This window comes from Ascaphus truei, chromosome 3, assembly GCF_040206685.1.
Source record: "Ascaphus truei isolate aAscTru1 chromosome 3, aAscTru1.hap1, whole genome shotgun sequence".
Taxonomy (NCBI): Eukaryota; Metazoa; Chordata; class Amphibia; order Anura; family Ascaphidae; genus Ascaphus; species Ascaphus truei.
The window spans coordinates 377,950,087-377,967,373 of NC_134485.1; the positions used below are offsets into that span (position 1 = coordinate 377,950,087).

At 40.7% G+C, this 17,287-nt stretch overlaps 1 protein-coding gene across 3 annotated transcripts in view; it reads left to right on the top strand.

The window, feature by feature from the left end:
* The window catches only part of XPO4 (exportin 4), a 74,400-nt gene that overhangs the window by 46,732 nt on the left and 10,381 nt on the right, over positions 1-17,287 (top strand). For all 3 annotated transcript variants that reach the window (XM_075592282.1, XM_075592283.1, XM_075592281.1), the window contains 9 exons: positions 1-41; positions 1,058-1,232; positions 5,547-5,723; positions 8,947-9,089; positions 11,291-11,436; positions 13,323-13,500; positions 14,594-14,753; positions 15,676-15,845; positions 16,090-16,264. The exon at positions 1-41 is cut by the window's left edge and continues 117 nt beyond it. In XM_075592282.1, the coding sequence (XP_075448397.1) occupies positions 1-41; positions 1,058-1,232; positions 5,547-5,723; positions 8,947-9,089; positions 11,291-11,436; positions 13,323-13,500; positions 14,594-14,753; positions 15,676-15,845; positions 16,090-16,264 (1,365 nt within the window). The remainder of the gene's footprint in view (positions 42-1,057; positions 1,233-5,546; positions 5,724-8,946; positions 9,090-11,290; positions 11,437-13,322; positions 13,501-14,593; positions 14,754-15,675; positions 15,846-16,089; positions 16,265-17,287) is intronic.

Sequence of the window (17,287 nt, forward strand, 5' to 3'; positions counted from 1 at the left end):
CTGGCACATTTCATTGAAGGATTACTTAATACTATCAATGGGTATGTAATGTTGAGCTTTGCATGCTTATATCAATATAAAGTGTGTGTGTGTGTGTGTGTGTGTGTGTGTGTGTGTGTGTGTTGCGTATCTTGATTTGTAGTTTGTGTGTAATGCTTTTATATAGCTTTGAAGGGCTGTATCTTGATTTGTAGTGTGTGCGTTGTATCTGTACCTTGATTTTGTGGGGGGGGGGTGATGTATCTTGATTTGGGGTGTGTGTATATGTATATAATAATAATAAACACACATATATATACACACGTGTGTGTTTTTTATTATTATTATAATATTACTGAGGTGAGGGGTGGGCTTGCCCCCTGGTCATGGCCATCCCTCGCCTAATTGGCTAGAGGGTTTGCTTGACCAGGGAGGCTGCGAGGGACCCCCCCCACCACTGGCTAACCAATACCCACATATAACAGAAAAGTAACGACAGACTCGGTTTGGAGGTATAAAAGGCTTTGTTTATTTTAAACAATAATAGAGTAACCTCTAGTCCCTGCCAGAGAGCTCACTTAATGGGTTAAGTGAAGGGGGTCAGTCGGGCCTTGGCCTGCTGCCAGGGGGCTAGCCGAGCCCCCATGAGCAAACCGTTGTCCCGAGTGCGTTCCCGGGAGTCACACTCAGTCGACCCTGTCCACTTACGACTACCCCCGGGCTATAGAGAGATGTGTTTGTGTGTGTGTGTATATATGTATGTGTATATATGTATATATGTATGTGTGTATGTGTATATATGTATGTGTATATATTATGTGTGTGTGTGTATATATATGTGTGTGTGTGTGTGTATATATATGTATATATGTGTGTGTGTATATATATATATATATAATCGATTTGTTGTGTGTGGTTCTGCATCTTGATTTATTTGTGTGTGCACCTGCTGCAAGGAGGAGGATATTGCAATGTATTATTGGTGCCTGGATGCATGTTCCTGTGTGTAAATTAGCTGAACCTGTTGACGTTTTTAAAAATGCAATTTTCTTGAACATGTATTTTTTTTCTTGTTTAGGATAGAAATTGAGGATTCTGAAGCAGTAGGAGTCTCCAGTATTATCAGCAATTTGATCACCGTTTTTCCACGCAATATTCTGACTGCCATTCCAAGCGACCTTTTCTCATCCTTTGTTAACTGCCTCACACACCTCACATGTTCTTTTGGGAGAAGTGCTGCCCTGGAAGAAGTAGTAAGTGATGGTGCATATATTCAATGTCATAGTTACATAGTAGATGAGGTTGAAAAAAAGACGTACGTCCATCAAGTTCAACCTATGCTAAATTTAGACAACAGATACTTTATCCTATATTTATACTTATTGATCCAGAGGAAGGCAAACAAAAAAACCCCAGTGTCATATCATCCAATGATATCTCATAAGGGGAAAAATACATTCCTTCCTGACTCCAAGAATTTGCAATCAGATTACTCCCTGGATCAACATCCTTCACCATGTTTACTTATTTGGTATATCCCTGTATACCTTCCCTTTCTAAAAAGATGTCCAACCTGTTTTTGAACAAATCTATTGTATCTGCCATCAGTCTCCATGGGTAATGAATTTCAGATTTTAACAGCTCTTACTGTAAAGAACCCTTTCCTTTGTTGCTGGTGAAATCGCCTTTCCTCCAACCTAAAGGGATGCCCCTGGGTCCTTTGTACTGCCCTTGGGATGAATAGATCATTTGAAAGCTCCTTATACTGTCCCCGAATATATTTGTATATAGTTATCATATCCCCTCTTAGACGCCTCTTTTCTAATGTAAATAAATCTAATTTAGCTAGCCTCTCCTCATACGTTATATTGTCCATCCCCTTTATTAATTTGGTGGCTCTTCTCTGCACTCTCTCTAGTTCCATAATATCTTTTCTAAGGAGTGGTGGCCAAAATGGGACTCAAGGTGTGGTCTTACTAGTGCTTTATAAAGGGGCATAATTATGTTTACTTTCCTTTCATCCATTACCCGTTCAATGCAAGATAAGATCTTGTTTGCCTTTGCAGCTACTGCATGACTTTGGGCACTATTGCTAAGCCTGCTGTCTACAAGCACTCCTAAATCCTTCTCCAAGGATTCCCTCAATGTATCCCCATTACATTTGTAAGTTGCCTGTTTATTCTTGCTCCCCAAATGCATAACCTTACATTTATCTGTATTAAACCTCATCTGCCATTTACCTGCCCAAGTTTCCAGTCTCTCCAAGTCCTTCTGGAGAGAAATTAGATCCTACTCTGATTCTAGTACCTTACAAAATTGTGTATCAGCAAAGATGGAGACTTTGCTCTCTATGCCAACCTCAAGGTCATTAATAACCAAGTTAAAAAGTTGGGGTCCCAGTACCGATCCCTGAGGTACTCCACTCACGAGACTAGCCCAGCCTGAAAAAGTTCAATTTATGACAACCCTCTGTCTATCCTTCAACCAGTTTTCAATCCAGGTGCATATATTTTACTGAGTCCAATTTGCTTTATTTTGTACACCAACATCTTGTGTGGAACCGTATCAAAAGCCTTTGCAAAATCTAAGTAGACCACATCAACTGCATTACCCTGGTCTAAATTCCTACTTTCCTCCTCAAAGAAACAAATAAGATTAGTTTGGTATGATCTATCCTTCATAAATCCATGCTGACTATTACTAATAATTTTGTTTTCCATTAGGTATTCCTTAATATTATCCCGTATTAAACCTTCAAGTAGTTCCCCCACTATTGAAGTCAGGCTTACAGGTCTGTAATTCCCCGGTTGTGATCTAGCTCTCTTTTTAAATATAGGCACCACATCTGCTTTACGCCAATCTTGTTGTACTGAGCCTGTGGAAAAGGAGTCCTTGAATATTAAATATAATGGTTTAGTGTCGCATAACTAATACTATGACACTTACTTGTGTAGTTGAAAATATTTTATGTGGTCAAGGCATCTACTGGCCTTAAAAGAGCAGTCCCATGCAAAACATTCCCTGACACAACCTCAATGACAAATCTGATGACAATATTGTACATTTAGAAGTTGGCCTCTCACGATGCAAACCTTGGCGTTTGTATAGGAAATCTATGTGGTTATATCTGTAATAAGGCCCATTCCTCCTCCTCCTCCCCCCCCCCCACCTTTCCCTATCCATCGCCATCAAAATAAACAATAAAAAAATTGTCTCAAGTCCTCCAGGGCCACCAACAGGTCAGGTTTTCAGGATATCCCTGCTTCAGCACAGGTGGCTCAGTCATTCTGACTGAGCCACCTGTGCTGAAGCAGGGATATCCCTAATACCTGGTCTGTTAGTTGGGCTGGAGTTGGCCACCCCTGGATTAGGCTAATAAAGAAATCCTCAGATGCATGTGAGGTTGCAGGTAAACCTCGGCAATATAGAAAATTATTTTAAAATCTTTACCACTGCCATTATTGCTGCTCGATTGTGAGGAATTATTTCCTTTCCTCTTGTCGGCAGTGGGTTTAAGTTGAACATCAATATGCCTTTTAACCCCTCCCCCCCCCCTTTAGTATAATTGTTATGGGGATGTGACATTTTGCCAGAATAGTGAAAGACCCTGCGACACTGAAGATTGTAGCGTTGGATTTGGAAAGACAAGGATGTGGATTTAATTAAATCCTTAGAGTGCTTCAAAATATCAAGTCTCTATATAAAGAATAAGAAAATGAATGAGATTATTCTTGAATGCACTAGACAGTGTGCGTTCTGTCCAGCTGCTGTAATGCCCGTCTGTCCTGCTATATGATCTGTTGACCGAGTCACTCCAGCTTTGAACTAAGGAGTCTAGACCATGGAGATTATGTGGCAAGTAGAAAGGATTTAGAGGCAAAGAAACAACACCCGTATGTTTGTATACACACAGCAAAAGCGCATGGTTGCTGTGGCTTAGCCAAAGTTTATTTCTGCATACAACGTGTTCCCTTTACGGTAACCTCAATGCTGCTGAAAAGAGTTGAAAGACTTAAAATGTGTTAAATTTCTGAGTTCGGGTCAGATTTCAATTTTTATTTGCCGAAGGAGAGACCTTCGTCCGATTTCTACCCCCCCCCCCCCCGGTTGGGATGTAGGTTAGATGCTACCCAAGTGTGTTACCAAACAAAACGGGGCTGGTGTATTGTGGGGAGAGTAAAAGTGGAAAGCAGGGAAGTTTGGGAAAACCTGAAAAGGTTCTTGGACTGCTCAGGGGCGTTGTTTAACCTGTTCAGTGCCAGAGAAGATTGAAAAGCATTGCACGGGCCCCACCAGTGCTGAAAGTGTGAAAAATGTCCTGTGTGTGTATGTATTATATATATAAAAATAAATAACAATACCGTTGTTTAGACGAAATCACACGGGCAGCACTGAAATGTTGGGTCAAAAAAGAGTATATTTGTGAAACAAAGACACAGAACCAATGTTTCGGTCCGCCAGAGGGGCCTTTCTCAAGGTGGTGCTTGAGAAAGGCCCCTCTGGCGGACCGAAAACGTTGGTTCTGTGTCTTTGTTTCACAAATATACTTTTTTTTTGACCCAACATTTCAGTGCTGCCCGTGTGATTGCGTCTAAACAACGGTATCATATTTCGTATTACCACCTTATGGGATTAGCACCTGCATTATTTTCCAGTGGAGTGCCTGCTGTTCGCACAAAAAAATCTACTCGCCACCTAGTACCAAACGTGTGCTGCTTGGGCCAATATTTACTCGCCCGGGGGTTAAATCCACTCGCCCGGGGCGAGCAAATGTATAGGTTTGTCGAACACTGTTAATATATATATATTGTAGTCTCTTTGGGGAAGGCGTTCGGTGGACATTGCTGCATAGATTTTCAGCACTATAGAATACAAAAATATTTGTTAACATTAAATTATTATATAATTTGAAAAGTATGGATTGAGGCTCTCGACCTTGTAGAGTCGTAATGGTTGTAAATGTGCATGGATATATCAGAACCGTGAAATATATTGAAATATTTAAGCTTTCTTGAAAGCTGTTAAGCCTAGACAGGCTCCTTTTTAAATTAAACTCCCAGTTTCACAATCTATTTTTCAGAAACTTATTTTAGAAACAGCCTTTTCTGCTGTAATTACTTATGAGATTCTCCAGCTGTTTATAAGATTATATGTTGATGTAAAAGTGTTTTGCCCACATGCTTTACAACTCTTCCCCCATCACTGTAACTTTGGAATCACTGCAACAATGTTGAATACATATCCATTCACCTGCCAAAGAGGCAGTACATGGAGTTCAGCATTGCAAATCTTGATGACTGAAAGCAGTATTGTGAACAAAGTGCTTTGTGGCACCCTTTGGCTGCAAAATGTACAACCTTTTGTTCACATTAGTTTAACACAAGTGTGTAATATATTGGCTAAATAAAATATTTTGTCTGGTACATTTCGGTTCACTTGCAGATATAGGTCTGAAATCAGAAATGTGAAAAGCCACAGCAGGCAGTGTTTTGATCCCCTGCGCCTTGTCCTATCGTTAGAATGCCATATAAGAACTCCAGTAATAGTCCTTTCCTCTCTCCCTGCAGCTTGACAAAGATGACATGGTGTACATGGAGGCGTATGATAAGCTGCTGGAATCCTGGCTCACCTTGGTACAAGATGATAAGCATTTCCACAAGGGATTCTTTACCCAACACGCCATCCAGGTTTTTAACTCCTACATCCAGTGTCATCTAGCAGCACCAGATGGCACGAGGAACTTGGTGAGTTTGTTAGGGCCTTGTTCTCGCTCACGCACACACGATGCTGCCACTCGGGACACTTTCCGCTGAAAATACCCGCTGAAGTACATTGTGGGCAGAGCTTTTGTTTTCTCTTGTCCCTGTTCTATAGCTGGGACCTGCTTTCCGCTAGGACCATGCAGTAAACGCAAAAAGTACATGGCAGAATGACTACTACTTTATTATGACTATTTCCCTCCATCAAAGCTGCAAGTGTCAAACAGGCATTAATTTAAATTCCCCTCAAGTATGTATTTAAATTCCTCAAGTATGTACAAGGGATAGGCGAGGGTCACCAAAACAATAGGCTTCCTTCCCTTTATGCACTTCAGCGCTGGAAGAGCCTGTGGCAAATGGCTTCAGGGGTTAATAAACACGGAACACAAGCCATGCCATGTGTATGAAGGTTGAGTAGATCTCCATCAAATAAGTTATTTATCTCAAAGTAACAAATTAAGGCACAGCTGGCATTCCAGAGCTTTACTTGTTTGGTTTCAAAGCGGTGGTCAGGGCTTACAAATAGATGTGAAGCACTCCGGGGCGGGCAGCTGCAGCTTTGAAGTTACCAAAAGAGAAGTGTTTGGTGGTTTAGATTAAGGAGAGACAGGCATTTGGAAAGCGCAGGAGGCACTAATGTGCGCAGCGGCTTTTCTTTAACATACTTTGCAGCCTCTTTATTTAAAATGGCCTCAGACCTAATATGCTTCCTTCTTACGGAACGCCCATTATTCATATTCAAACGGGGTCGGGCGCTTCTGTAGAGATAAATTGCTGCTAAAACATGTCTCATGTTCATATTAAATTCTCGCTACTTTATTTATATCAATGTGTTACCAGGAAGCAATACATTGAGAGTTACCTTTCGTTTTACAGTATGTTCTGGGCACAGGGTTATGGTGACAATACATTGTTACATTATACAAGCAGATCCATGTGGCGGAATATTGTGTGTATATTTTTAAAGACCGCTGGGTTTTGGGGCACTAGCTTTTGAAGATAAATTGTTACGCCTTTTACCCAAATAGTGACTTCTTTTGCACTCCTTTACTGAGAAGTTTTATTTGTGCATACAGTCTTTCTGGGTTTCTTATATAGGGTTGCTAGGTGGCTTGTCCAAAAATACTGGAACAATGGTAAAAGATATAACCCCCCCCCCCCATACATGTAAAACATACCCCCCTGCCCCCCGAATACATATAAAGCATACCCCCCCCCCCCGAATACATATAAAACATACCCCCACCCCCAAATACATATAAAACATACCCCCACCCCCGAATACATATAAAACATACCCCCACCCCTGAATACATATAAAACATACCCACCACCACCGAATACATATAAAAAATGCCCCCAACCACCACCCAATACATATAAAATATACACCCACCTCCCCAATACATATAAAATATACACCCACCTCCCCAATACATATACCCCCACCTCCCCAAATTCAGACTTAGCTTGGGAATGGTGTCAGGTCGGGCACGGTGGCTGCAGGGAGTCCAGTGGCTGCAGTGGGGGGGGCGGCAGTGGATGCGGGGGGGGCGGCCACAGCAGTTGCCGCCATGTCCACCTCTCCACTGCTGCAGGCTTCTCTCCCCGTCTGTCCCACGCCGAGGTGTCTGAGGCTGACGCACGCCGGGCCTCCCTTTCACGCCGGCGCGCACCGGAAGCCCAGCTGACTTCCGGTGGTGACGTCAGTGGACCCGGCGTGCATCAGCATCACAGCACCTCGGTGTGGGACAGACAGGGAGAGAAGCTTGCAGCGGGGGAGAGAGCCAGACATGGCGCCATCTGCTCTGACCGGCAGCCGGCCCCCCCACATTCACCCTGCGTTCGGTGAGAGATAATACCGGACACATACATGTCCGGTATTACCTTTCCTTTTATACCGGATGCAGGGTTCAAAACCCTATTCATATATTGTGTTGGAAATCACATTGCATTCTCTTTCTTATGACACTCGTATCTCTGCAGTGCTTCTCCAAGTAGGTATGAGCTGCTAAGGAAAGCACATGGACACAGACACATGGTGTATATTCTCGGGGTGTTATCACTATGCTGTTGAGGTCGAGTTTCAGGCCCAGATTTGAGTAGTACTGATATCCTGCTTTGTGACTTCAATTCAAAATCCCTCTTTGTAAAACTAGAGGTGCAGTGAAACTAAGGAACGTATAAAGCCTAAAGCACTAAATCCTGGGACATCGCTATAGACGTACACCGCCTTCTCTTGTCCTATAAAATAGTGTTCTAAAGGGTTTTAATGTCTGTGCCTAAAAGATGAATACAACATAATATAATATACTGTACCAGTGGCTTTAATTGAGTGCCCATACACTACAATGTTGTTGTTTTATTTATGAAATGCCGGTTATATTCCTTCCAATGCTGGGATTCAATCAACTATGCATCATATCCTCTTCATAGACCACGAGAGAGAGAGAGAGGGTGTGAAAGCGCATTCGGATAGATTGGTCCCTCCAGGCAACGGGTGGTCAAATCCAATCCTCGAGGGCCACCAACGGGTCAGGTTTTCAGGATATCCCTCCTTCAGCATGAGTGGCTCAGTCAAAGATTGAGCCATCTGTGCTGAAGCAGGAATATCCTGAAAACCTGACCTGTTCGTGGCTGTTGAGGACTCCAGTTGGCCACCCTTGCTCTTGCTCTAGGTTAATACATAAGGATTCAGGCTGCGATGCTGGAGTCCCGCTCCCCGATCCGCTGGTAACTTCCATTGACTTGCATCCTGGCCTATATTTGATGTGCATATTCTCTGCCAGCCAAAGTACTTAACGAGTGCCACAGTTGTAGAGTATGTTCAGATATATAGTACATACTGCTACCCCGCAAAGCAAGCCTTTTTTATGCAATGTGTCATTGCAATCTGACCTGGAGATATAAATGTGCATGGAGCACTAAATTGTGATCAAGTGACCGGCTTGGATACATATATGTGAGGAGCTATATAACATGCGATGTAAAAGTTATGATGGATTAATTAACTACATTTTAACACTTCAAAGCAACTTTTAATCCTATTCTTAGTCAATCAAGATACTGTTTATTGAACCAATGCAAAAATCAAATGCCAGTTCTATGTCCTTGTTGCTTTCAAGAAATCAAATGTTCTCTTTCGGATATTTAGTAAAGCGTGTAGCTTACCTGTAATCATCTCTGCTCATTTGCTGTCCGTGTTCAGACTGCCAATGGTGTCGCCTCTCGGGAGGAGGAAGAAATCAATGAAATTCAGGAGGATGACCGGGACTTGTTTTCTGATCAGCTAGCCAGTGTGGGCATGCTGGGAAGAATCGCTTCAGACCACTGCATACCCCTGCTCACAAGGTACAGTGTACGTTCAATAAGTGCCCGGGGTTACAGCTATATAATGGTGGTTAACCCCTGCACTCGAGGAATCTTGAGAAAGCAAAGGAATTAAATGCTTAATTGAAGCTCAGGACAGGCCCTTCTGAAAATGAACAGGCTGTAATAAAAAAGCAGTGCTTTGTAACATTCCCACCTCTGTGATAGCTGATTAGTACCTAACTTCTGCTAAGTAGCACGTAACAAATAAAATAAGCTATAGGGTAGGAGAGGGCACTCCTGGGGGAGTTTATGGTCAGCGATGCTTGTATGAAACGCTGAACTGACAATGTACAGTATATATAAATGGGGGTCCATTCACTCACGATGTCAAAATCAAAGCAACAAAGAAATAGCAAAAATATAAATGACTGAATAGAAAAAAAAAAATACAACTAGTTGTGATATGGACATACACAGAAAGTGTAACTAAAAAGAATAAGTCGTGGAACGGAACACAAGAACTTGCTACAGCTTTAGTGGTTGATGCCACACTTGGGACGTTTGGAGGAACAGAACTAACGAACAGAAGTACTGTGTTTTTTTTTTATTTCACTACGGGGGTACGGGCCAGAAGAAAGGGTCTTCACCCTGAAATGTTGCCCCCCTTATGTATTGACTATTCATTTGGCTTTTTTGGCTGGTATTTTTTACCTCCTATTTTGTTTTCTTTTGGTGTCTCTTCTCCCTTTTTTTTTTTTTTTTTTCTCTCCATATTTTGGATTTTGTATACTCTGCTCTCTAGACTTTATATCGATGGGCTTTGGGAAAAACTTCCAAGTAATGTAGACAGACACACACCTGTGTGTGTGTGCACTGCGCGTGCGTGCGCGCATCCCCACATAGACTGCATTGACTTTTGCTTACTCTGTGGTAGAAGCACCATTTATGATATTGTGTCCGTGTGGTTTTTCTTTTGATTTACACTTTCTGTGTATGCCCATATCACATCTAGTTGTATGTTTTTTCTATTCATAGTCATTTCTATTTTTGTTGCTTCATCTTTGACATGAGTGCGGGGTACCCCATGTTTATACATTGTATGTTTTTAGGGTTTTTAAGTGCCCCCTTTTTGTTCCCTTCGCACCCGTATATATTTACATATTTTTTAATTGGTGGTGCTGTCTAGCGACATTAGAAGTGACAATCTGACAATGTTCTAGAGAGATTTGGACGCTGGTTTTGGCTTCTTCTCTGTATTAGGCATATTTGAGTTGTAACACGTGGCTGTAATAACACTCTTACATGTGAGATCCCATCCCATCCAGTTCTTGTTTTTATATCTAATGGACAACTCTGTCTTAGGATTTGGGGAAATGAGTTGTGCTTTTTCATATACAGCTGTAAAGTTTGTAACCGCTTCTGTGGTACCTCCAAGAGTGCTGGGTGAAACGCATAGTCTTATGTTCAACCATCGGCTTTTCTATGAATGACATAGGGTGAAACAGGTGTATGCTGAGTAACTGGGTCTATCAGTATTATACAAGTAGACATACATAATCTTATCGAGCTCAAACCCAAATCCACAGTAATATATATTTACATACTTAATCTTACCAACTGGAGTATTACTGGAACAGTGACCTCAAATTATTTATAAAATGTTTTACCAGGAAGTAATACATTGAGAGTTACCTCTCGTTTTCAAGTATGTCCTGGGCATAGAGTTATGATGACAAAAACAGTGTTCGACAAATCTATACATTTGCTCGCCCCGGGCGAGTGGATTTAACCCCCGGCCGAGTAAATATTGGCCCAAGCAGCACACGTTTGGTACTAGGTGGCGAGTAGATTTTTTGGTGATTTGTCAACCACTGGTTATACATATATACAACCTTAAACAAAGACGCTCCAAATGCACATGCAATATGACAAATTATTTATTGTGTGTGTATATATGTATATATACATATACTTGTGTGTGTACAGTATAAATATTTATTTTTATTAATTTTTCTTTTCATAATTATGGGTTATTTAGTTGAATCTCTTGAGCAAGACATTTTACGCCTGGAACCCGGCACTTTTTAATTATTTATATACAATGTGGTATAAACCAGAAAAGAGGGTGAGCATTCTCCAAATAATAAGCCTGTCCTATAACTGTTCATGGCTGGAACCTGTAGGAATGGGATGGTGCTTCTGTATGGAGACCAATAACTGACTCATGTCTGCTCTTTCAGCTTATTAGAAGACAGAGTTACGCGGCTTCACGGCCAGCTGCAAAGGCACCAGCAGCAATTATTGGCTTCACCAGTGTCGGGCTCCATGGAAAATAAAATGCTTGATGACCTGTATGAGGACATTCACTGGCTTATTTTAGTTACAGGTAAGCGACATGCGTCTTAGAACGCCCCCTTCCGTGTTGCATGCATATTTACTCTCCCTTTCCTATCAAAATGCCAAACAATGACTCCCTTTCAAACTGCACGTGTTCATTGATAACCTTCTGCTATGCACAGTGATTCTTTCCATTCATGTCCATTTTGGAGCACTTGTAATTTTCACTTGTACATTCATATTGACTGCTAATGATCATAAAATACATTGCTTCTTTTACTACTACGGCAAAAAGTTTGTTTCCAGGAAGAAATAATGCGCCTTCATTGTACATTACATGCTTTTTTTTTACAGCTGTTCAGTGTTATGATTCAGGGTTTAAGTTTGCAAAGCTGTTAAATATAGCTTACGTAATAAAAATGTTAAAATTATACAGAAGGCGGCACTGCAGTGCTTAAACGCCACATTACTGCAATAAATGGGACCACGCCTGTTAAAGCGTCCGTTCAAGCAATATCCTGCATGTGTTTTAAAAAATAAATAAATAAAAATCAGTTCTGTTCTATGAGAAAATACTTGTGGCATTTAAAAAAAAAATGTTTTAAATACATTTTTAACGTTTCTAATGTAGGAAGCAATTCCAAAGTGACAGCCCCTTCCCCTTCTGATAGGCTCTGGCTCTTGAGCCCCGCGCTCTCTCTAGCAGTGAACCAATTGTATCTAGTAACTGCCCAGTCAATCATATTCCAGGACTACACTACCCATAATGCCGTGCAAGAACTGAATGAAATAACCCGGAGCAAGCAATTGATTACAGGAGAACGGATCGATCTGCAGCTTAGCTAATCACTTGTGTACAGATTGTATTGATGCACATATTGAATGTAAAAAATAAATAGCAGCTTGAACTGCAGCTTTAACCAGTTGTCCATATGAACGACATCTAGGGAAGTCTGATACTGTAACCAGAGATTCATCTCTCTGCTTTTTTCCCTTGCCTTTAAGTAAAAAAATTACAACATAAGTAATGAATTACATAGACCTAATTTATATTACTGCTTTGACCTGAAAGCAGCCATTAGTTTACTGGCATAAACAAATGCAAAGAGAGCCTGAGAAGTGGGAACCGCTGTAAAAAAAAAAAAAAAGTATATAACCTTGTTAAGTTGCTTATTCATTTTTATATTTTGGAGGTGCTGCTTTGACTAAAAAAAAACAAAAAAACTTGTAATTAGTGTTGTGAGTTCATTAACATGGTACTCCACACAATGGAAGAGTTGGGGTTTTCTTCTGTATACCCGATTAATAATAAAAGGCTCCTGCCCAGTTGTTAGCAGGAGATAAGGGGGGCTTGCCTAAATTGTGATTCGGCCTGTACAATGATCAAAACCCTTCTTAGAACTATCGCGATTTCTCTATAACAGGTAGCCAACTCCGGGCCTCAAGGGCCAGCAACAGGTCAGGCTTTCAGGCTATCCCTGATTCAGCACACCTGTACTGAAGTATGGATATCCCTAATACCTGGCGTGTTGGTGGCCATTGAGGCCTGAAGTTGGTCATCCCTGCTATACAATGAGAATCCCGACTAGGATATTGAATCCACCAGTGTTCTAGTGAGGCTCCCTGGCCTACGCTGGCTTCCATATATGCTCAATTCACAGTAGACAGCCTTTTAAAAAGTGGGGACTATATTTCCACTTTACATTTTCTATAGCTATCAATTTTTAGTCTGGGTCACTGAATAAAAGTGTTGAAATATGATGCGTCTCCTCTACCTGTTTTGTTTTTAACTACAAATGCTGTATTGGAACATGCATGGCCCTCCTTCCATTGCCAGTGGGTCATGTAAGGCATTGTGTTGCACACCTTTCTGGTAGCCACAGGATTCACTCTAAATCTCCTTTGTTTAATCCTCCTTTCTCTTTCTTGATCAAGGCTACCTCTTAGCTGACGATACTCAGGGTGAGACTCCATTAATACCTCCAGAAATAATGGAATATTCCATTAAGCATTCAACAGAGGTCGACATCAACACAACATTGCAGATTCTGGGATCTCCCGGAGAGAAGGCCTCGTCTATACCAGGGTGCAACAGAACAGATTCCGTTATAAGGTGAGCAAGTAGAGTGTCCATACACAGCGACCACAGGCTTCAATCATACCATACATATTTGCTTAATAAGCTTTTGGCCGTGTAGGAGTTCAGGGTCCTGTGCCATAAGACACCATACATCTTGCATTGTTAAGCATGTTTCAGAAATGTTCGTGTTTTAAACAGGGCTTGCCATAAAAGATCAAGTAAAAGGGCCGCCAGATTGAGTGTACTTGGGAAGTTGGCTACATGGCTAAAAAAAACTTTGGGGACTTTATCTTCATTAAGTACATTGGAACACAGCCCCTAAGCAATTTGCTCTTTAGTAAAGAAGGTGATTCAATATCATAAATATTGGGGAGTAAGTAGGGTCCGAAATTTGAGTACCCACAATAGTTATTGTATTAATAGCACTTGGTACCTTCAGTTTGTACAGTCAATTATTTTGACACGGTTCCAAAAAGAAAAAATTCTAGGGGACCTGGAGATTGAGGTGCCTCACAATTCCATGTGCAAGTTCTGCAAGCCTTGTATATTCTGCACGTTGAATTGTAAAGTAACAGAGTGCCTCTTTTAGTTAACACTTATTACTGCTAGTCATTTACCTTTAATAATTGGAGTAAAACTGTGATAAATTATTCTACTAATCTTAGTCTGTGATTTCTAATCCTTGCCCTGCGGATGGGACATTTCTGACACAACACTGCAGAAGAGAAAAAAAATCAGAAGTGTAATCAACATTGTTTTATGTTTGTGTGTGTGTTTAACGATTAAGAATAATAACATTCTTGTACAGTATAGTGTGACACTATATTTTTAAAGGACTGGTCTTTCTGTATTTTTCTCAAAGTTGTGTTAATAAGACAATTTTAGGTCTATACCCATAAGAATAATGACAATTCTTAATTTCCCCTACTTGTATGCATTTAAAAAAAAAATAAAGCAAAATGATTACTAGCTTCATCTTTCAGTATCCGTCATATTTGTTTGGTTCTCAGAATCAGGCAGGATAGTTTCAATCTCAACTTTCAGTCATATTCAGAATCTATAGGGGGGGGGGGGGGGTTGGGATGTAATTTCACTAACTTTAATTTCTATATATACGCTAATGCAGGTTATTATCTGCTGTTTTGAGAGCTTCGGAAGTTGAGTCTCGAGCAACAAGGGCAGACTTAACGCATCTTCTAAGCCCACAAATGGGAAAAGATATTGTGTGGTTCCTGAAGCGGTGGACGAAGACCTACCTCCTTGTGGATGAAAAACTATATGACCAGGTAGGAAAAATAGAAAATACTAGTTGACACTTTTGCACTACAAGTGTCTGCAGCATTGACGAGCTCTTCAGTGGCTGATAGTGCAGTAGTTCCTATACTCTGTTTTATTTGTGGGGTGTTTTATGCTGATTAACCCTTTTTGTGCCTGAAAACCTATGGCAGAAAAGTGCGATATCGCCTACTATACATTAGCATCGCTAACGCTGATTTCTGCGTCCATTTGTATCACTAACGCTGTTTAACGCTGAGTTAGTATATGCAAATGAGTGATATCTCTACCTATTTATGAATAAATAATGCTTGGTGAATACGGCGGCAGTTCTAAAAAAATAAATTGACGTTGCCATAATCCTTTCTCTTAATAATGCCAGATGTTAGCATGGCTATATCAACTCTGACTGAATCTAGCCCTTTGTAGCTTTCTCACCGTAGATATTGGAACAAACCTGTTTTGTTTTTTTATTCTGTGATCTAACCAGACACTATTGTGAATAAAATGAAGACTGGTAAAAAAATAGAGGCTTTGACTCCTTTCTCCCATGGATAATTCTGATCCTCAATGTTTAGAGGACATTGTCGGTGTAGCTCAAGTTGTGAGCAAGTTTTCTTTTGACCCTTTCGGGCCGGCAATACGTTGCAGGTTAATTTTTGCTAAAACTCCTCCAACACAAACCCAGACACTATGTAAACATGTTTTTAAGATTAAAAAGATTAAGCAGGTTCTTTGATGACGTCAACAATGCGCCTGAACTTATTTATCAGTTGGTGAAATAATTTTTTATTTTATTTTTTTAAACGCCTGGTAGCTGGTTATAAATATATAATATGTAAACATTTGACACTTCACTTTTTCAACTGCTCTTCATAGTGACTGTAATTTTTACGCAAGCTTCTGATGGTGATTCATATCTCTCTCCTGTAGATAAGCTTGCCCTTTAATACTGCATTTGGGGCAGACACAGAAGGCTCTCAGTGGATCATAGGTTATCTTCTAGAAAAAGTCATCAGTAATCTCTCCGTGTGGAGCTCTGAGCAGGAACTGGCCAATGATACAGTCCAGTTGCTGGTTACTTTGGTAGAAAGGAGAGAGAGGTAAGAAATATGCCTCTAACAGACAATCTGACTCTGCCAGCAGTGGATGCACCTTGCTGATCTACTTACTAAATACGTACAGATGTATTCACTCTCAATTGCATATTGTAGCACCACTGGTTACTGCTTCATTTTAAGTGTTTTGCTTTTCTTCCATTATTTTGTTTTTCATTAAACCAACAGTGGAAGTAGGCTGACCTCTTATTTTGTCTACTTCATAATTCTGTATTGTATTTGTTTTTAGGGCCAATTTGGTAATTCAGTGTGAAAACTGGTGGAATTTGGCTAAGCAGTTTGCAAGAAGAAGCCCACCCCTCCACATCCTGTCCAGCTCTGTGCAGAGAACCCTTATGAAAGCTCTAGTTTTAGGAGGATTTGCTCATATGGACTCGGACACAAAGCAGCAGTACTGGACTGAGGTAAGAAGATGCAGTACTCCTTAAACATGCAGTCCTCACACCCTTAGGAATTCGGGAATATGGTTTGTGCACATTGCATGGAATACAATGTGTTCATTTGACGTCTGGTTTGTTTTTGGCTCCAATGTACTTGGTGTCTTTAAAGTCAACTCAAGCAACAAGGAACAAAGGTGACAAAGTGCTAGCATTAGGTGAAATTTAGAAGGAAAAATACATTTTTGTATTTATTTTTTGGTCAACTTAAACTTCTACTCAGCCTATGAACTAAACTACACTTCCAGTTACCTATACACGTGTGGCCTGTTTCTTTTTGTTTTCTTTAGTGCAGATGAACATATTCTTTCAAGCTCTCTTAAGTCTCTTAAATTGACTGAGCTGCCATGTAGGCAATATGGGCCATATTTACTAAAACGTGCAACTCTGAGACACATTCCATGCTGGAAATCCTCTCCCGGTCACATTCAAGTATATGGGCCCTATACGTATTAAGCGTTGTTACTGTATGACCCTTTCCGTGCCGAACGACACCTAACAAGCCCATTCACTTGAATGGACCCGGCTCTGTAATAACTTATTTGATTCCCTTTTGTATTTAGGATGCACTAGTTCTCTAAAGGGCCTGATTAAAAACCATTGAGTATAAGGGCCACAAACTTATTGTAATGTCATTTTAGATGCCTTCAAAAACGAATATTGAAATCTAATAATGTTCAAGCGTTTGTAACATCTGCATCATGTGCAATTTACATTAACGTAACTTACAAGTGAGTTTTAGTGTGAAACACAGCCTGTAGCTGCCTAAGCAACTCGTATATAAAATTATCAGCAGCAGAGAGTTAAAGGGCCACATCAAGACACTTCCCGAGTCACATTTGGACTATGGAGCACCAGTTTAAGACCCCCTTGGGCTTTGCAGACCTAAAGTCTTTTCAGTCTTGTCACAATGTGTATATTGCTTTTCGTATGAAACAGACTGACCAGGACTCAAAACCACAATCTATATCTATGAAGAACACTCATGCT